General features: G+C 35.7%; 1 protein-coding gene across 2 annotated transcripts in view; it reads right to left on the bottom strand.

Annotated features, from left to right (window-relative positions):
* Positions 1-22,359, bottom strand: part of ITGB8 (integrin subunit beta 8) — a 124,321-nt gene that overhangs the window by 82,511 nt on the left and 19,451 nt on the right. For both annotated transcript variants that reach the window (XM_081101943.1, XM_081101942.1), the window contains exons 2-3: positions 12,299-12,384; positions 4,093-4,264 (exon numbers count right to left, since the gene is read on the bottom strand). In XM_081101943.1, the coding sequence (XP_080958069.1) occupies positions 4,093-4,264; positions 12,299-12,384 (258 nt within the window). The remainder of the gene's footprint in view (positions 1-4,092; positions 4,265-12,298; positions 12,385-22,359) is intronic.

The following is a 22,359-nucleotide window of genomic DNA, read 5'->3' as shown; positions in this document are numbered from 1 at the left end:
TAAGAAGTGAAAAATAAAATAAAATGTCATTTTAAAAGCTCATTTTAAATATTTATTATATAGTATACATATTTTTATATAGTCCTAACATTCTTTTAAACATTTAGTAAGTATGTGGTGTTATAGAAATATTTATAAATTTATTTTTAAAATTCTTAATAGATGTTATATTGAATGTCATGAATTTTTTATCAGTAAGCAATAAAATGATTATCAATAAAATGATTACCAAGCCAAATAAATCACAACAATATTAGGGAATAGATACAGTTTACACTTATGTATGCATTGTATCAAACCCTCAACTCTTTTTTTTTTTTAATTATTTCTCACCCAAGGATATTTCCCATTGATTTTTAGAGAGAGTGGAAGGGAGTGGGAGAGACAGAGAGAGAAGCATTGATGTTGAGAGAGACATATCAATTGGTTGCTTCCCACACACACCCAAACCAGAGCAGGGGTTTGATCCTGCAACCAAGGTACATGCCCTTGACCAGATTTGAACCTGCGACCCTTCCTGGGCTGATGCTCTATCCACTGAGCCAAACCAGTTGGGGCAAACACTCAACTCTTATATGTATAATGGTGGAATGGACTTCGACATTATGAAGAGTGATGTTTCTATATGTCTGGAGTTGGTACAATATAGCTCTATATATTCTGCCCCAAAGCTGGGATGTCTTTGATATCACAATGCATTGTTTAAATCAGCGGTTCTCAACCTATGGGTCGCGACCACTTTGGGGGTCGAACGACCCTTTCACAGGGGTCACCTAAGACCATCGGAAAACACATAATTACATATTGTTTTTGTGTTTAATCACTATGCTTTAATTATGTTCAATTTGTAACAATGAAAATACATCCTGTATATCATATATTTATATTACAATTCATAACAGTAGCAAAATTACAGTTATGAAGTAGCAACAAAAATAATTTTATGGTTGGGGGTCACCACAACATGAGGAACTGTATTAAAGGGTCGCAGCATTAGGAAGGTTGAGAACCACTGGTTTAGATGAACTTAATAAACCTAATTTAATGACTCTTTGCTATATTTGCAGATTATAAAATACTAGAGGCCCGATGCATGAAATTCGTGTAAGAGTAGGCCTTCCTTCCCCCTTCCCCCGGCTGCTGGCGCCGGCTTCCCTCTGGCACCCGGGACATGGGCTTCCCTCACAGCCTTGGCTTCATCCAAAAGGTCGTCCAGAAGGACGTCCGGTCTAATTAGCATATTATGCTTTTATTATTATAGATAGTTATGTCATAGCTATGTTGGAAAGATGACTTACACACATGAGACAGTTTTATTAATTTTCAAACATAAATTCAAATAGTAGAGGGAATGTGAATAAAATCAAGCCCATAATAACTGACATAGACATCAAAACATTTCTCTTTTCACTCTTCTACTACCAATGATCACATGCATACTGCCTTCACTTATCATCTCATGCTGACATCTCCCATGTCTCTATCTTCAGTCTGTATCTTTCCCCTGAACTTCACCCTTATATAGGTAAGTCACTACCTCAACCCAAGTAGTCCCAATTTGAACTCATTACCACCCCCTCTACAGAGGGCAACCCTCCCCTTCTCACCTAGATGCTTGAACCTGAGCCCACGTGTGACCACACTCATCATCAATCACAAACCTCTGAGGATGCTACCTCCCCATTATCTCCCAAGTCTGTCAATCTTTCTCCTGCCTCAATACCATTATGCCATTATTATCATAATTATTACTATCATTGTGGAAATACCAGTGAAACTATTTTTCAACTTTTGAACTGTTAATTAATTTAAAGTCTTGGAGGATTCAATCACCATTATATATAAACAAGGGACCAAGCTAAAGTCATTGATGTGTATAAATTTAAATGTAACAAACCAGTAGAAAAAAATGCACCTTGTAATTTCAAATCTTCAAATATTTTTAAAAAAGACAGTTTTAAAGGACATAGTCATATTAATTAGAGGTAAATTATATATACACTTCATGTGTACTTTTATATCTTCATTAGGTTTTTTAGGGTTTCCTTGTTTCTTGAGTCAATTTTTAATCACACATTTTCTACAAAATTATATTATCAAGATTTATACATTTTACCATGGATTTTTGTGTTTAACATTTTCTTAAAGTCTTTTTTCCCATTATTTGATTCTCTAGTTATAGTCTATATAGTAAGGTTATTTACTTTTTTGTTCTTTTTCTTAATTAGATTTGCCAACAATTTATCTATTTGATTAGGTTTTATAAAGAATTTGCTCTTGGATTTATACGTTCATTTTCCATTTTTATTTCTATTTTACATTGCATTAATTTTGTTTTATTCTTAAATTATGAATTCCTTCATCTTGTTTTCCTTATGGTGATTTTGTTTTTGTTGTTCCTATACCTTTACTTGGATACTTAGTTATTTTTTTCATTCTTCTTTAATAAAAAAAGCATTTAAAATTTTGAATTTTCCTCAGAACAGTTTCAATCACACACCATACATCTTGATGGTTTTGCTGTTGTTATTATTATTAAATAGTCTATGACTACAGTTGTTATTTATACTTGGTGATAGAATTTAATTAGAAGTTTTTATGAGTTTCTCTGTTATTTAATATTTGTTCATCCTCTCATAGTGATTTCAAATTTTATTGTACAGTACTCAGAGATATTGGCCTATAAAAAGTTTCACTTTTTGGAAATCAGTTTTCTTGTCTAAAATTTGATTTACTTCTGAAATTATGTCATGACCTTTGAAAATATTATTTTATTTATCATGTGTTATGGACTAAATTGTGCCCCTTCCCATTTATATGTTGAAGTCCTAACTCACAATGAGATGGTGTTTGGAGATGGGCCCTTTGGGAGATAATTAGGTTTAGATCAGGTAGTGAGGGTGGGGCTCTTATGAGGGGGTTAGTGTTCTTATAAGAAGTGACACAAGGGAGCTCTTTCACTCTATCTTTCTCTCTCTGTTACTCTCTCATCGTCTCCAGGAACTGAACCAGCTAGCACATTAATCTTGGACTTCCTAGCCTTTCAAACTATGAGAAAATAAATTCCTGTTGTCTAAGCCGCTTTGTATATGGCAGCAACAGAAGGTGGCAAGCATCACAATCTTACTTTCATTTTTGTGTGTATCCTTTTCCAACTGTTGCTCATACTTTGTGCTGTATAATTGTTTTATATGGTGACAAGCACAGTTTTATTTGGAAGCTTGGAATATGCTTATGGCCAAAAAAGAAATGGACTTTGTTTCTCTGGTAATCCAAGAGTGTGGAAGAAATAGTTCAGTTTTGGAATAGGGAGCTTGTGTGTCAATAATGGTTATTTAAAAATTTAATGACAGGACAAGATCACCCAGAATAAAATAATGAAGGCTTGCATATTAGTTAAAACTAAACATTTAATTGAGTGATGCACACCTGTGTACCTGAATTTATCTCGCCATAAGAGGTTGTACACTGGGATTCTCTAGCACTGGCAGAAAAGGAATAATTTCTAGTGGCCTTTTACTTATGCCAAACTGTGGAACAATGCGATGGAAGGGCAAGTACAGAGGAAATATAGGAGGTAGAGTATGTACTAGTGTCAGGGGCCATCACAAAGCTGTTCAAGTTAATTATGACAATTATGAATTGTAGTTTTGTGTCTAAAAGTTTATGTCTAAAAGTCACAAAGGCTCTAAGGACAGCTTAATTCACATCTCTTACTAATAAATTATTCAACCAATAAATTCAACAAATACTTATAGAATGCTTACTATATGCCAGCATTGGAGAAACAGTGGAATAAAATATGTTCTCTTTCTTCCAGGGCTGGCAGTAGAGCAAGAATACAATTACGCTACAGCATGATCAAGTCTGGAAACACATAATTATAAAATAGTGCCGTCAAGTTTGCTGGAGTGTCTGAGGCCACACAGCTAGCTAGGTATAGGCACAATAAAGGCTAGAATTCTGATTTCCTGATTCTGAGCCCACTGTTATTTTCACTACAACAATACTGCCTGCCACAAATTATTAAATATGAGCAAGTAAAAATTTCAAATTAATAATCATCATCGATTTATTTGAAAATCATCAAACCTGGTCGCAGCTGGACCAATACTTCTCCTGGTGTCACCTGGGTATTAATTTCATTTTCAGTTGGTATTACATTCACAGACGGGTATTCTATTGAATCAATCAAACATCCTTTGCTTATTAAATTGGAAACAGTATCACAACGTTCACTCCTTGATCCACCTGAAATGAAATCCTGTTTAAAAGAAGGAAAATCACTGACATTTTTAGTGCATATCATCTCAATTAAAACCAAAGAAAACCACATAACAAATTTTGCAAAGAAGCCATCTTCTAATATTGCACCACTTATGCAACTATCCCAAAGAGCCACTTGTTTCCAATAAGAGTACTGGCAAATTTGTTTTAAGTAAGCTTTAATTCCTAAATCTTATTTAAAAAGAAGAAAATGAATATTAAAGAGGAGATTTAAACCAAGAACTTTTGTTAACTGATCACTGTAAAATTATACCAACTTAATATTTTACTTTGGAGAGACTGCTCCAGAAGAAAATTTATCCAAAATAGACCATTCAGCGGTTCCAAATTTAAGCCTTAGTTCTCAAAGAACTCAACTGGTATGTTTATTACCTATTGTCATGTTTGGAATACAAGAGCGAATCCTCAGAAGTCACATGCTTAAGTACAGAAAATTCATAAGAGAATGAATTGGAAATCTTCATTTCTTAGCCTGTGAAATCTGCCAACTTCTTATACACACAACAGTAATTCAATAATCAAGTACGATTGATGCTCATAATGAGGCAGGGAGATAAGATGGCAGCTCAGATTCTCCTTATTTTGCAACTGAATCTAAAATGTTCATTATCATTCAGCATTGGCTAGTTGATGTTTATCCAAGAGCCATCCAATAAACTTGGAATTAATGGAACAACCTTGAAATTTAATTTATCTTAACTGTGAAGAAAATGGTATTTTTATTCTTCATGTAATCATTCAGGTTTTTTTCCTAAGAACAAGATATGTATTGAAAAGTACAGAAATATGTTTATATATAAACATATGTTTATATATAAACATTATATATAATGTTGTCCTGAATTATATGTGATATTTGCTTACACATTGGCTAGATACTTATTTGCTCAGTGATCTTCCTGGCAATTTCGTGTTGTTGTGTTTTTTTTTAAAAAATATCTTTTTATTGATTTCAGAGAGGAAGGGAGAGGGAGAGAGAGAAACATCAATGATGAGAGAGAATCATTGATAGGCTGCCTCCTGCACGCATCACACTGGGGTTCAAGCCTCAACCTAGGCATGTGCCCTTGACCTTAATTGAATCAGGGACCCTTCAGTCCTCAGGCCAACATGCTATCCAGTGAGCCAAACTGGCTAGGGCCTTCCTGGCTATTTCCATCTGGCATTCAGTTATTCCTCCTTTAGTTCAGCTGATTCAGAGAACTGGATTATTATCAATTAATCATTCAATCAAAGAATACTTACTCAGAGACAGAAGTATTTTAGGTGCTGAGGATAGAGAATAGAACAAGGTAGACATAGTTCCTGTCATCAAAGAGTCAATAAACCATCGGTGAATTCAGCCATGAAGCAAGGAAATGTAATAATCATGGCCATTAAACTTAGGGGAAGCACAGATTGTCCTAGGGTTATGGAGATTATTAAGTTTAATATTAGTTGATTATGAGGTCACTCACTAATTATGGACAGGGACATCCGTGGCAGTCGAGAGTAATTAGATGGGATGGTGGTAGGCAATATAAAAACATTCATACAAGGATTTTAATTTAATTCCCATCTCAATTTAGAACAAGGGTTGGAAAACTAGTAAGGAACAATGGGACAAATAAAACCCATGGCTTTTTTTCTATGGCTTTAATGCTAAAAATGTTTTTTATAACGATTTTAAAATGCTGTAGTACAATAAAAAGAATATGCAACAGAAAAAGTATGTAGTTCACAAAATGTAAAAAATTTTACTGTGTGACCCTTTACAGTACTGATCATTAGAGGGTAGAGCACACTCTGTAATATAAATATAATGAAAAGACAATAGAGAATATTTCCAGTCAATTGTTTCAGATGTCATTTGGTAAATCACTTCATGGAAATAGAAAAAAATGTAATTTGCTTTTCTATTGACCATACACCTAGATTTTAGACGGAAATTAAAAATATTCAAAGCCTTAATTTTGTGTATTCAAATTTACCCTATCTACTGATAAAACTTAGAGGTACTAAGAATGTGAGATTTGGTTTATAAACAACTTGGAGTTCCTCAGAGAAAGTGGCATATACTTCTATTGTATGTGTAACTTTTTGTCAGAAAGCCTCTGGCTAGGTGGAGGTGGGGAATCCCACCTGTGCCAGAGCTTAGGGAATATGTGCTCATTCATGCCTCACATGAAAGGACACAGACCAAGAGCCACATGTGTTTTACAGATGTAAAAATCTCAAGCCTTCAAATCAGGAAAGGGATAAAGTACAAATAACTGATTTTTTTTTCAGCCAGGGGTTTTGCTATTTGTATATACAAAATGGGAAAGAAGTGAGTGTGGTTGATTCACTGCAAGTATAGATCATGCTATGCCATTTGACCTTTAAATACCAAATAAGTTTGCTGATATAGACCAAATAGTCTCAATTATTCTGCAATGTCTAAATTAGCCTGGTTGTTTTTACTCCAATGTAAAAATAATGTTGTACACTTGAAATGAATATAATATATGTCAGCTATCATTTAAAATTTTTTTAAAAGATGTGAAAAGGAGATGGGCTCTTGTTTGCATTTTTAAATAGCATGGTCAGATGACATTTGAACAAAACTGTGAAGGATCAGAGTGAACTACAGGAATTTCTGGAGGAAAATACATGAAGATGAAGCATAGTGTGTAAATGCCCATGCAGAAAGAACTATGTCTGGCTTAGGCAAGGCCAATTCAGAGGCCAGAAATAATAATAATAGGAATAAAGTAGCTAACTTCTATTGAAAACACACACACACACAACTAAGTCATAAAAACATTGCCAATTTGACAATTAGGGTTGAAAAGGGAAGAACAGACCATGGCATCAAAATGAAGAATGGAATGCTGCCCCTATCCACTGTGGCCTACTTTCCACTTTGTATAAAAGAAAAGAATTTGAAGCCACACCCGTTTAATTTTTGTGTTTTGTGGCGTTTTAATTTCTTCTAATTCTTATGTTTTACTTTTTCTACAAGAAGCACTCAAGCAAACTCAGACTTCAGCTGTCTGCATCTAAAACCTATTTGGTGATGATGTTTTGTTTAGTTATACACTTGAACCCTGCATGATTTTGTTAACCGATGTTACCCCAATTAACTCAACAACAGCAAAACTAGAATCAAATTTGAGTTTTTAAATTTGGCATAAAATTCTATAGTGTAAATTTAGTTATTTTGGGGTTATTAATTGAATTGATATTACAGTCCTGGAAATTTTTTTTTTCAGTCCTGGAAAAATTATGTCATATAAAAATCTCCTCTAAAGTGTTTCAGTATTCTTTTTCTTTCTAAAAGATATTACTTTATATTTTCAATAAATAAATAAATAATAAAACCTATTTGGAATGAAAAGGCCATGTTGAAGTTACCCTGGCTGGCTTTTCTTCAGTTATTACTTTCACCCATTTAATGGAATAATCTGGGGAGATACATAAGAAAAGTGTTTTATCCTCCTCATTTCTGAGTCCAGAGTTTCAGATTTGGCAATCTGCACAAAAATGAAAGAATTCTCTCATCTTCTTTTTGATAGTGAATGCCGTTTATATCATATTTTAATATAATTATGCTCCACGGCTGCCCTCTAAACTTCTGGTTTTGCAATCACAACCTATATGTGACATATCAGGCAGGAGAGGAAGAGAGACTGGTCACGTCCTTCACCTATGTTAAAAATGAACATGCGGCAAACTAGGTAATACTGATAAGGTTCTGTTTATCTTCAATATTTTTCAATTGCTTTTCTATAGCATGGAGGGAAAGAGAAGGTAATATATATATATATATATATATATATATATATATATATATATATATAAAATGGCAGATTTACATGCTACACAAGAATGTAAGCAAATTGAGTATATATCCTGTGTAAATTTTCTAGAAATCTTTTATTTTTTGTTATTAAAAAGAAAGAGATGGGTGGGGGACGGGAAGAAAAAAGAGAACAGGGAGAGAGAGAATACACAGAGAGGGGTTTTTTTTGTTTGTTTTTCTTTATTGATTGTTTTGTTTATAGTACAGTTGTCATTTTTAGTTCTAGTTATTTCACTATATATAACTAGTGAAATAACTAGGCATATATATATACATATGTACATATGTATATCTCCTATGGTCATAGGTTTAATTTTATTCAGGTCTTAAGAGTCTCTTAGCTAAAGTGTTTACAACAAACTGATAATTAATTTAGCTTCAGGGCATGAATACTGAAGAAAAATAGATACCAATTAAGTTTCTTTAAACTTTTTAAATTTTATTTTTCAATCACAGTTCACATTCAGTGTTATATTAGTTTCAGGTGTATAACGTACTGATTAGACATTTATAAAGCTTGTGAAGTGATCATCCTAATAAGTCTGATACCGTACATAGTTATTATAATATTAGTGACTATATTCTAAGCCAGTGATGGCGAACCTATGACACACGTGTCAGAGGTGACACGCGAACTCATTTTTTTGGTTGATTTTTCTTTGTTAAATGGCATTTAAATATATAAAGTAAATATCAAAAATAAAAGTCTTTGTTTTACTATGGTTGCAAATATCAAAAAATTTCTATATGTGACACGGAACCAGAGTTAAGTTAGGGTTTTTCAAAATGCTGACATGCCGAGCTCAAAAGGTTCGCCATCACTGTTCTAAGCTGTACTTTACATCCATAACTGTTTTGTAACTGCCAATTTGTACTTCCTAATCCCTTCACTTTCTTCACCCAGCCGCTCAAACCCACTCCATCAGTTTGTTTCTGTATCTATGAGTTTGTTTCTGCTTTGTTTGTTTATTCTGCTTTTTAGGTTCCAAATATAAGTGAATTCATATGGTAATTGCCCTTCACTGTGACTCATTTCACCCAAGACAACACCCTCTAGGTCCATCCATGTTGTCCCAAGTGGTACAATTTCATCCTTTTTATGGCTGAGTAATATTCTATTGTATATTCAGGGTGTCCCAAAAATGTATACACACTTTGAATAATTATAAAGGCAGTGTTTCTTAAAATACATTTCATTTTCAAAATGTAATTGAGTCAGCTATTAAAGTATATATACATTTTTTGGGACACCCTGTAGGTACCATTTCTTTTTTATCCATTTGTCTTTTGACTGGCCCATTTAATCCATTTACATTTAAGGTAATTATTGATAGGTATGTACTTGTTACCATTTTATTAATAGTTTTCTGATTGTTTTTGTAGTTCTCTCATTTTCTTAGTTTCTTGCTCTCTTCCCTTGTATGTTGATAACTTTTTGCAGTGTTTGTTTGGATTGCTTTCTCTTTATTTCTTGTATATCTCTTGTAAATTTCTGGTTTGTGGTTTCAATGTGCTTCATATATACCAAGCTATGATTATAGCAGTCTATTTTAAGTTAACAGTAGCTTAAGTTCAAACACATTCTAAAATCACTACCATTTTTACTCACCCCCTCCATGTTTATGTTTTTTTTTTTCAATCTATTCTACCTTCTTTTGTGTGTTTGTGTGTATCCCTTAATTTACTATTGTAATTACATACGATCTTCCTACTTTTGCCTTTTAACCTTTGTACTGGCTTAGTGTTGGTTGAACTTTTATTATGTGTTTGCCTTTGTCAGTGAGAGTTTTCTTTGCAATATTTTCTTATTCATATATTTTTAAATTTTTTTGTTCTTCATTTTGAAGAAGTCCCTTTAACATTTCTTGTAATACATTTCTTGGTTTGATGGTAATGCATTCCTCCAGCTTTTCTTTTACTTTGACCAGCTTTGAAAATCATATAAGCCAGGCTTAAGAACAGATAAAACCACATCTTCCTTCTCTGTCCCTCTACCCTGCTGATTGAGGAATAATAGACATCAGTTGCATGCATACCTAAGTGGTGGGCGATCTTTCAAAACCAACCACGGCATTCTTTCTCTTGGTGATGTCAGGTCAGCCTGTAGGAGTGGACAGCTCCTTCTGTTAATGATGTGGCTAGTGGCCAAGTCCTAACACTGGTTGCTTCACCTAGAGTTGTGTTCTTAACACAGGCAATTCTGATTTTCCCAAGCCTGAATGAATTGCTCCAGAGTTTCACCGAAGTTCCTATAATAACAACTCCCATTTCTTAAGCAATGTCTGTTTGCCACATGCTTCCCACACACTGTTTCACTTAATCTTCACAACAGTGTGTCATAAGTGCAGTTATTATTTCCATTTTAAAGCTAGGGGAACTGAGGTTCAGAGGGCATGTTAATATGGTACTATGGGTAGAAATTGATGGAACTGGGATTGGTATCCAAGGTGATCTCATTTTAGAGCCTGCTTTTTCAACCTCTAAATTACCGTAGACTACCCTTCAGTACATAGAATATTTTGGGACGTGAACAGCCAATTCATTTCTAAATATTTTCTGAGATCCCTTTATGGGGATTTGATCAAGAGCATAAACAGGTTTTGTCTTCTCTGCCCTGGCAGCCACCCATCTCTTCCCTTGGCTTACCTCCTTCCATTTGACCTGTCATTCCTCTGAATACGCAAAATCCCTCCTGTTCTGGCAGGACTGACATTGCAACTCACATAACTGTGACTCTCCAGATTTTTTGTGCCAGCAGAGGTGTGAGATGGAGAGGAACCCTTTGGAACTAGGCCTTCTATATGGCTGGCATGGTGCATTTAGCTGACAACTGGGTTTCCAAACCATCTTTTGAAAGTTCTTCTAAACTACATACACTAAAGTTCTCAGCAACTGATGTCAAGTTGGCCCAAACTCCATGACTCTAAGGATCTTCCTTATTGATACAGTAAAAATGTAAAATGGAGTATTGGGTTAGGGTCAGGAAACATTAAGCTATGACGCATTCTTGACAGAGAAACTCTAGTTTGGAGTGACATCTGATTTTGTCACTGGTAAAACCCAGGCCACATTCAGAAGCCTTGAGGCTGTCAGTAGGAGGGGCACTTACTTTCAGACATGGCTACTGTTCCATGAACCCCTCCCCTACCACTTTCTTGCCTTGCTTCATGAAAGAAAATAACATCCACTATCTTTTGCTACTTTTCACCTTTCTTTTTTCCTCCTTGGGGATGCATAAGAGCAAGCAGTAATAGGAGAGGGTGGAAAGATGATGGTAGGTGCAGTATTTGAGCTAAATGAGAGGAAGTAAAGCTAGAGGTTTCTCTTCATCCCAAGCAAAAGGCCATTAAAGATCTATCTGTTCCAATTCTCAGGGGCTACATAAATAAATACAAAATTACCTACGCAGTCTCACCCCAAATTAGCAGATGGCTTCTTCATTACAACTTATATAATAGGTGGTTCTAATTAGAGATTACCAACAACAACACCCACAAAACTACTTCAGAGAAGGAATACATTATAATTATTTTACTAAGAAGTTATTGGGATATGTTTCTCTTGTTAGGATGTAAAACAAATTTTTAACAATAAACATTTCTTAATTATTTTCTATACCACAGAATTTAAATGTACACACTATCACATGTCAAAAGAAAAGCACCCCATTTTCCATAAGTTACTAAAGAATTGATATACAATGTTATGATAGGGTAAATCACTTATCTCCAAGTATTGCAAATAAAACAAATTAAACCGACCAATAAATTAGCTTGCTTTTCTGTAATAAGCAAGTACAAGACAATGATCCAACTTGGATATATAACCGAATGCCCCAAGCTGCAACAAGAATTTCACACAAAGCCTTCTGACCTAAGCAAAAGTTACTAGCTGTGTTTGCCAATTTTCTCTATAGAACAGATGGAAAACATAAAATGGTTTGCACTTCATTTCAAAATTACCATAATTTTCCTAATAAAAAGGTTATACTTTATATTCAGCCAGATATGCTGTTTCCAGGCATAAAACCAAATAAAATTTTCCTGATGCTCATCAGTATCGTTTTCCTGATACACCTTCAAGGTTACGGAGTTTCAGGGCAATGAAATTATGCTAGAGAGAAGGGCAATTGTGAGAAAAAACAGAAAAGAGAAATAAGAACAAAGAAAGAAAAAAAATTAGGCACACCTCTTGAGCACACCATCCACATTCTGGATCTAGCGCAAGGCACTTGGTGCAGGATGCTGCATTCGAAGATGCACATCTGCTGTTTTCTGAAATGGAAGACAAAATGAGGGGTTATGGCTTATTTTCCTACTGGGAAGTATATACAGTTCTAGACCAAAATGTTTTTTGAAAACTGAAATAAGATGACAATAGTTTTAAGTACATGACATCAAAAAATACACAACTTCTTTTGGGAGGAGTTAACCTGCTCATTGCTATTAATTTCCTGGATAGTTATTTGGTTTTATTATTTGGGGAAAATAAGAGTGGTAGAAATCCGATTTTAGCTAGGTTTTGGGGTTTGGCTTGAATTCTCCTCCAATAGTGGAGGAGCCTCCAAAGTGTTTAATGTGTTGAAGTTTCACGGTATTTATATTATCTGAACCAATGAGGTGTTTTTGGATCTAGAATTTTTCCTGTAAGAATAATCAAATACAGACCTCAATCTCAACAGGAAAATCCACATGAGTCATAGTGAATGACGTTCCTGAGAAATAATCTTGAAGGACATATATTGTAATTAATTTGTGTTAATATTGATTATTTTGACTTGAAGGATAACAGAATCAGATATGATTCAGTATTTTAAAGGTAAAATGGTTAAAATGAATGAGTTGTTTTAGTTCATTTAATTACTCTGACTGGACCACTTTAATTCATGACCAATTCACTTTTCCGTAGATACCCACACTTGGCTGTGACATTTTAATAACATAATTGTGCTTTGAAAATATTTACCTTTGTTCCTCTAGCCACAAACTACTTACACCATTAGAAAGAGGCTCATTATTATAGACTTAAACACATAAAATATAATAATGAGTCATAAATTACTTTATTATGAGTTTTTAGTGGCATCATCACATCCTTTTTAAAAAAATATATTTTTTATTGATGTTGGAGAGTAAGGAAAAGGTAGAGAGAGAGAGAAACATCAATGATGAGAGAGAATCACTGATTGGCTGCCTCCTGCACACCACCTACTAGGGATCAAGCCTGCAACCAGTGCATGTGCCCTTAACCAGAATTGAACCTGCGGCCTTTCAATCCACAGGGCAATGCTCTATCCATTGAGCCAAACCAGCCAGAGCCACATTTTATCCCTACATGCTTCCTACATTCTATCCTTTACTGTTTACTCTGAAATATCCCAAGGACACTGGAAACCACAGCATACTGTCCAACTCACTCACAGGCACACAGTAAATAGCATTGACATGCCGGCTGTAAGTACCTCACAGTCCAGGTGAGAAGAGAACTCTTTAAGCAGACAGTGAAACACAATGTGATAAGCACAAGGGGGAGACCATCAGGGCACTATGAACATAGTGAGGAGATGCTCACTCTGCTTTATTTTTATTTTAAAAAATATTTTTTATTGTTAATAGTGTACAGATATCTCCTATTTCCCATCACTGCTTTAGAGGGACGGTTCCCCTGAGGCAGTGACATCTAGTATGTCTCTTTGCCACCCCTCTTTGTTTCTTCTCATCTGTGCCTGTTTCTTTTAAAAATGTAATAGGCATGGAAGAAGACTCTGTGTGCATGCACAGTCACACATGGACATGATGGTTTGAAAGAGAATAGAGCCCACAAAGTCTCTAGCTGTCCCCATCCAGTTGGTTTCTCTTTTTCTCCTTTTTCAGCTTGCCCCAAACATTCTAGAAAACAGGGCTAAAACAGTTCAGACCTGGAGATGGTATGGCGTAGGTGTTTGCAGTGAGAAGAGAGAGGAACTGTAGGAGAGTAATCAGAGCAGAGAGGTGCTAACTGGGGTGGTAGTGAGTACTCTGCCCTGTAACTCCCAAGATAGCAATGAGTTAAGCTGCAAGTATCCTTCCCTAATATCCCTGCTGTTCTATTATCTCCTCTCTGTATCCCCTTGCACCCTTTGTCCTTGGCTTTCTATCAACTTTTAAAATACATTATCTAAAACTTCTTCACTAATATACATGCACTGGCCTGGAATTCCAAGGACAAAAAATAAATACTGTTTTGGGCTCCCTTTACTACCAGTGTGGCCATCTACTAGTAACTAGGAAGACTCCAATAGCCTAAAATCCTTCCAACTGGCTTAGCACAAAACTGTAAAAGATGCTTATTTTTTAAGTAGTCAGAAGAGGGAGTGACCTTCTTACTTGTTTCCAGAAAGAAAACCAGTTTAAGTCCAGAAAAATCAAGCACATTTGCAGACCCAACTTGACCTTTACCAACTCTTTACAACTCTTAAACTTAACCCAATTGGAACATGGAATTAAGGCTATTGCAGATCATACTTGACCAAGCCTTTTACTGACTCAGTAGGACTTTTGCTCTGGCAGTTAAGATTGCAATCTCCTGGAAGGAAGCAGCAGATCCTACAGCTCTGCTCCTCATGTTTGTAATGGTTTTCTCACTCTGTCCTAGGTCAACCCAAATTCAAGTTCAGGTTAGGCTCCCACTTCCATAGCACATGAGGTAAATAATGAATATATGAACAAAAATGTGTTTTCTTTGTATTCTGCTTTCTGGCTTCGTCCTTTAAAAAGCTCTAGGCCAACCTCTGTTCTGAAACTTTAGACACCTAAGGATGATGACTACGAGGGATAGAGACTTTGGTTCTGTCAATACTTTCCAGGTTTAAGCTGACATTTCTCAGAGTCTACAGAACTACCAGAAATTGATCCCATAAATGGATATGGAGGAGGTGGGTAGGCCTTACGGTTCTGCAGAACTAGAGGAAGGCCATAAATTGAACTCCAGGGGAATAGTGTCCAATGTTATTGCTGTAGAGTGTCATGGTTAGAATTTACAGAAGACAAGCCAGATACACTTTGGTAAATAGCATTTTAAGGAATTTTTTTTGAACTTTAAAACATGCAATTAAGTAAAAACCTAACACAAAAATGTTATACTAATTATAGCAATTCTTTACACTAAATGGATATGCTATTATGGGGCTATTTGTTACTATGTGTTAGGAATCTGTCTGTGTGTGTGTGTGTGTATCTGTCTCTCTCACACACACTTCTGTGCAAATAGAAAGCTTTACACTGCCCACACATCGATGTATGACATGACTTCTGTTTACTGACACTTGCGGCAGTTTGTCATCAGCCTCTGGGTCTACTCAGTTCATCCCCATCCCTGATTCAACATCACAGGAAGGCAACTTTCCAGAGTTGGTTTCTAGCAGCTGTCGTTGCTGACACTTCATTAGAGGGTGTGCCTGAGTGGTTCTTCTTCCCTCTAGGACAGTGGGAGCTTCTTGTCCAGTATTTGTCCAGTGTTGTGCATTAAAGACCGTGTTCTTTACGTTCTAGCACCGTGTTTTCATTAAGGATAGTTTTTTAAAATGGATTGTACTGGAAATTCTTAAGCCAATGGAAGCAGAAGGATAATATTTTAAACCACATAGCCTCAGAACCCTCTTTTATACTTTTTTTTTAAAGTCCTAAGTGCCTCACAAATCACATGTCATTAAAAAATGTGCTGCCTTGACAGAAATCAGTGGAGGATTTAACATCATATCATCAGTATGTTTGTACTTTCTGGATAATTTTATTCCTTCATAAGCATGTGCTGTGAGTCTTGCTTTTCTCTCATTTTGTTACAACTGGAGGTAACAAATGTGATGAGATAGTATTGCTAAATGAATACTGGGAACAAAGTTCCAGATTTTCATAGCACTGCTCCATAGTAGCTATGTGCCCCTAGGCTGGTTACCTAAATTCGCTGGGGCTCCATTTCCTCCACAGTATCACTGGGGTAACCACTTATAAAAAATACCAATAGGAAATGAAATGAGCAAGTATATGCATGCCAAGAATAGCACTTATGGTATAGTAGACACTCAGTAATGGGACTATTGTAGTGCTATTATAATTAATATATGAGTTAATTGGATATATACATATATTCATACATAAATGTGTATTTAATTCTAGCTTTTGAAAAAAGAAGGCATTATGTGTCTTTAAGTTGGTTGTAAATGTAATTGGCTGTCTTTAAAATAAAGTCACTTGGGTCATAAAGGCAAAGGTTTAAAAATATAACTAATATATAAAAATCGTTATTAAGGTAAAAGTTACTGTATTTTAGTTACTTAAAAATGATTCTTAAGATCTAACTTAGTCAGGTATACACACATCAGTCCAATCTATCACAGGTAAAATTTTGGCACGACTATTGACTATAATTGGATTTCTGAAAATGTCTTAGAACACCTTCATTTTGTTTACAATTTGCAAAGTGAACATTGACTTAATCTGAATAATTTTTGAGTTTTTCCCCAGAATTAAATGTTTAGGGCATATGTGAGATGACTTCTTTAACTTATTTCATGAGGCAATAATAAATACCCAATGTTAACAGGATAGAATAAACAAAAATTGAGAAACTGTGTACTCATGACACTCTCTTGGATGCTCTTTAATTTAGATGATGGGCTTATTCATATTATTTTGAGAGTGTTTAATCCATAGAAAGGAAAGGAGGAAGAAAATGGCCAAAAACTTTAAAGACAATAGAAGGTTCAATGTTTAGATTGGGATCTTTCTGTAAATCAAGTGATCAGATCAGTGAAAGTTTTAGGAAACACTTTTGATGTTTTTCGGTTCTAAAATTGATGCTATAAAATTTCAGCAAAATTTAAAGGATCTCCACAGTTAACTGGAAGAAGGCACAACTAAAAATGATAAATATTGTAGTCCTTGATATTAAGAATAAATCATTCAAAATTCTCTTGTTACCCCTAGACAGAATGATTTGTGAAAAAAGCAGAAATGCACTTTTCCCCAGGAAGTATTCTCTTCCTAATTACATTTACTCTACAAATTAAATTAAACTTGGGTAATTATAAAAGCTACTTCCTTGAGAAAACAACAACAAAGTAAGCACTATTATAATGGGTCCATAATATACTTTGATAGCATTCAAAACTAGGCAAATCAACCACTAATAGAATAAAGTTTGAAGTATAACTTTGGGTATTCCTGGCTCTTGATGTGTATCATGGTCATGTACATTTTACAGAAACCTTTAAAACATATTGTCTGAGTATTAAAAGCTCTCTTGTATACAGAAATTTAATATATGCTATTATTTGATTTAAAAAATCACAACGAATAAATAGATAATTTGCCATTACCTAGTTATTCCACATTTTGATTGAGGAACTGTTTCCTAAAAGCCCCTACAAAAACATAGGGAGGGGAGGGGTGGTTAGGGATACTTCTTGGAAAAGCAGGGACAGGAAATAAAATCAAAAGCATTCAATTTTAATAAGGATTAAGGAAAGGGGCCTGGGAGGAAAGGTGGAAAGCTCTGAAAATCTCCAGATGGATTAAGAGGAAGATAGAGCCCGAGGCAGTATCTCAAAACACAGGGAACAAGGAAATAGGATAACTCTGGTATTTCTCTCTTCCTCCTACTTATTTTCCCTTGAACTTCATATAAACATAATACAAAACCGCATTCTTCAGTTATTAGCATTTTTCATTTGCTATTTTACCTAGTATTCAGAATATATGAAATATAATTTTACTGTTGAAATAGACAAAGAAGCAGATATAACTAAATTAATGTATTTGTGGCAAAACTTCAGCTTACTAAAATACTTTTTGCAACAAATGCATATTTCATCTATGCTCATATACAATTAATTGAAAAATTCATTTTAACTATTGTAGTTTGCTATAAAATTATACATTCAAAAAGTACTACTCCTTAGCAACACCCAGCGGAGTATTCCTCTTTTCTACCATATCGTTTGTTTCAAACTTGTAGCAAATAAGCATTCGGCTCATGAAAATGAAAATGGTATCTTTATGGGGAAAACCAGTTTATCTAAATAATTTAGCCTCTACTTGCACTTGAAAAACATACACCCATATTTATGTTTAGTGGAAAGCAGCTTGGATTTGTTTCTTGTCTTTTCTGTTAGCTATTCTAGAGATTAGGTTTGATAGTCTAAAGCTGTATTTGGAGGAATAGATGGTGGTATAATAATGTTCAGTTCTTATATAGGGACTTAGAAGAAAAGATGAGGAAATGAGGATATCATGAGAAACATTCATTGTCTTACCTCCCCAGAGGAAGAACTTGAGATAGAGATTATTGACAAGTGATTTATTGAAAAGGGAAGTGAGGTAAGAAGGTCAGAACTAGGCAAGGTGCCAAGCAAAGATGTAATTGCAGTTGAAGTGGGCCTCAGCCTGATTCCACCCAGAACTTGGAGCACAAATGGTATGACAATGTTATGCTACGTTGGAGCAATCAGGGGGTGGAGGAGAGCTAGAAGGTGAGGATGGGTTAAACTCCAGACATCCCTGAGCCATGTGGCTTGCTTTGATGAAGGCCAATTCTTTGGAGAAGGTGGCAGCTCTGGGCTATTAATGGCCAGAACTCAGAGCAACTGGGGATAGTGCACCAGCTGTCCGGAAGGATGTCTAGACCAGCAACAGCCATCTTCAGACCCAAGAGGTCCTTTCTCCTGGAAGCTAATGCTAAAGGTGGCAAAAGGTAAAGGAGTCTGAGCCACTCACATCATCATGGAGTTGCTGCCCCCTTTCTGGGTTGTGTCTCAGAACTGTTTCTGATGTAAGGAAAATTCACCCAAGTTTTGATAATGAGGGGAAGACTTGAGCAGGATTAACGTAAATGCTTTTTTGCAAATTTAAAGCAGAACATTACTTTACACGAAATAGACCATACACTTTGAAGAGGTGGTTTTTGTTGTTGTTGTTTTTCATTTTTTTCTCTTTCCTTGGAAAAGTAAGGCTACTAGGCTGGCAGTTCTTGGAGGAAAGGTGCTTATGTGTATTCTTTAGGCCCAGAATCTGAGCCTAGTGCCTGAAACACACTCAAGAAATGTCTAATGAATAAATGATATCCTAAGTTGAGATCAAGTTGGCAGTTTAATTTCTTAGGCTTATAACTCTTGATTATTTACATTTTAAAATAATGTTCATTTCCAAAACCCATTTATTGAACAAAGCAATATAATTGCATTTGCTTTTCCCCCCTTATTTTTCATATCTAAATCAAATTTCAATTGACCCCTCCCTCCCCCACATAAGTTTGAGTAATTTCTTTCTGAGAACTTACATATGCTACCAATGTTAAGAAATAGCACTTTATCTTTCCTCTCACTAACCAGGTTTATTAGGCTTTTATTATATGTAATTAGAGACCTGATGCACGAAATTCGTGCAAGAGTAGGCCTTTCTTCCCCTGGCTGCCAGCACCAGCTTCCCTCTGGCACCCAGGATCCAGGCTTCCTTCTGGCCACCAGCAGGCACCTAGGACCTGGGCTTCATCCAGAAGGTCGTCCAGTCTAATTAGCATATTATGCTTTTATTATTATAGATCTTTATGTTTCAGAGACAAGTTTCAACCTCCCTTGTTACATAGCAAAAAATTCATGAGAGTCCAGGAGGATTTTATGCTTGGCATAAAGGTTTTTGGGAAGTAAAGAGGGGAAAAGCCACTTTTAATATTGGGCAGGTTAAGAAATGTTGGGGCACCGCTGCACATTCCATCCGTCTGCCCTGCCCTGTTTGAGGCAATCCCGACTTGAATCAGAACTTAAAGTGGGCTGGGATGGCATAAATCAAAACGCTGTTCATGACAGAATTTAAAATAAGAATCACTGAGAAACCACTAATGACACTCGTTTGTGTTCAAACAGGCCATCCCAAGAAGGGTGCTCATTGTTATTCATTTACATACTATCTAATAAACTTTGCAGCATACACTGGATGACTATATAGCTCATGCTCTGCATGAGAACAGTTGAAAGGGGGAACTATTAACTATACTGTACAGCAGGTGTACACCTCCATACTGAGGTGACAGGAAATGTGACAGGAGAAAGAGAATGCCAGTTAGTGATGAAGAAGTCTCTTCATATTAAGGAGGGCCTGACAGGTTTTGAAGGATAGGTATCATGCTGAAACCTGGTTAAAATTTGTTTGTTTTTAGATTACATGCTATCTACACCTTAATATATATTCATTGATGTGAGGAAGAGATAAAAGAGTATTAATAATATTTGTCATTTACATACGAAAATAACTTTACAGTTTATATTATTTCCTAGACAATGTAGTTTCTCTTGGTGGGCCAACCAGGTATCCAACATACAACAATAACCATTCCTGAAGAGGGTCACGTTTAGTTTTGCAGTTGCTCCTTTACCTGAGCACATCAGCTTGTCTTCTGACCCTCACTCACCTGGTGGGAATTTGCTAGAAAGTGAGAGAAACTCGGGAAGAAAGAAGGGGGTCAAAACACAGCACCTCTCAGTATAACTTCGGACTTGGAACTTCAAAAGGGATCAAAATCTCAAGATTCAGGGAGGGCTCTGGAGTCCCCCCTGAGGCAAAGTCTGGTTAAAACTGCATTTGTCTAACTTGGAAAAGCAATATTAGTCATGTGCTTTGTGTCTTGTTTTAACTGGAACTTTTCCATACATTCCATCTGTCCTGTTTATGAGGCACACTCCCTTTTTATAAAAGCCAAAATATTCACCGGTTTCCCACTCTGTTGCTCTGAATAATGTTTTTAATCTCACATACTAGAGTTCCAGGGGCTCTTCCTATTTTCCTCTCCGACTCTTGGCAGGTATGAATGTCCTTTCTCCTCCCCACCCCCCAAAAAAAATCACACCGCAATTCATGTCAAAACCACAAATGCCATAGCTAAGGAGGTAAAAGAAATGCCTCAGGATAGTAAAAATGCATTTTCTACATTATATTTTTTAAAGCTGAAGTTGCATCACAGGTGTGCACTGATTAGAGCAGCAAAGGAATACCCTATATTATAAAGACTTGTTCTAAGTAAAATAAATAAATTAAAACCTAAAGTGAATTTTAGTTCATTTAGCATTTGCTTTTCCTGTAATTACATTTGAAAGACCAGAAAGTTATTTATGTTTTACTCTGCCATTTGAAAATAAAATATATATATATACAATAGGTTAAAATTAGAGAGAATAAAAAATAATAATTTACTAAGTAATTACTCTGGGGGCCTGTTCTAAGCACTTTATATGTATTATCTCATTGAAACTTTGTGAAAATCCTATGAAGAAAGCATTACTATGCTCATTTAACAGATGGGGAACTAAAGGTTAGGCGGAGTATCATCCCAAAGTCATAAAGCTGGTAAGTACAGAGACCAAGTTTGAATCCACGTCTGACTAGAGCCTTTTTTTTCCCTTTAACACTATATGCAGTAGGAAATACCATAAAGAAAGATAATTATACCAAAGTGTGATTTAAAACCCTTGCTAATTGTACTATTGTAAGTTCTTAAGTGATGACTCAATAATAATTCCCATTTAGGTCAAGATAATTCTTTCACACAAGTAGCATGTCGTTATTTTTTCTCTCATCAGTCCCACTTTGTAGATGAAGATGTTAGATTCTCCCTGTAGGATTATTTTCTGTCTTCAGTGCCAAAGACCTCCCTAAATGCTTCCTTCAGTGCCCTTTTCGAACTCATTTTGTTTCCATGCACAAGGAAACTTTGAGTTTTAACACCAAAGCCCCAACCTGAACATCTCACCCACTGCCTGAATTAGATTGGTTGGCACTTGCTCAGTATGGGGGAGCACTTCTCCATTTACAACTGTGTTTCCCCATCCTCTTGCCAGGGGATGGCTCTGGGCTGCATGTTAATTATGCAGAAGCACTTGAAATGATGTCTGTAGTTGCTGTTTCCATTTGTGAATTTCCAGTTCTGCACTGGAAGCCAAATCTGGAAAGGGCAGCAGGCAGCTTGTTCTATTCTCTGCCTGTCCTCTGACCTTGGCTTCATAATTTAACTTTGCTGAGGTTCTGTTTCCTTGCTGATGAGGTAGGGAAAATGCTCCCCCTGTTCATGTACTGTATGCATCCACTGAGTTGTAAAAACATTTTAAAAAGTAGAATGTGAGGCCCGCCGGCATGGCTCAGTGGTTGAGCATCGACCTATGAACCAGGAGATCACAGTTCAATTCCTGGTCAGGGCACATGGCCAGGTTGTGGGTTTAGTCCCCA

The sequence above is a fragment of the Myotis nattereri genome, assembly GCF_964212035.1.
Source record: "Myotis nattereri genome assembly, chromosome: 11".
Lineage (NCBI taxonomy): Eukaryota > Metazoa > Chordata > Mammalia > Chiroptera > Vespertilionidae > Myotis > Myotis nattereri.
Note: the sequence above shows the minus strand (reverse complement) of the source record. Positions and strands in the feature narration are given on the sequence as shown.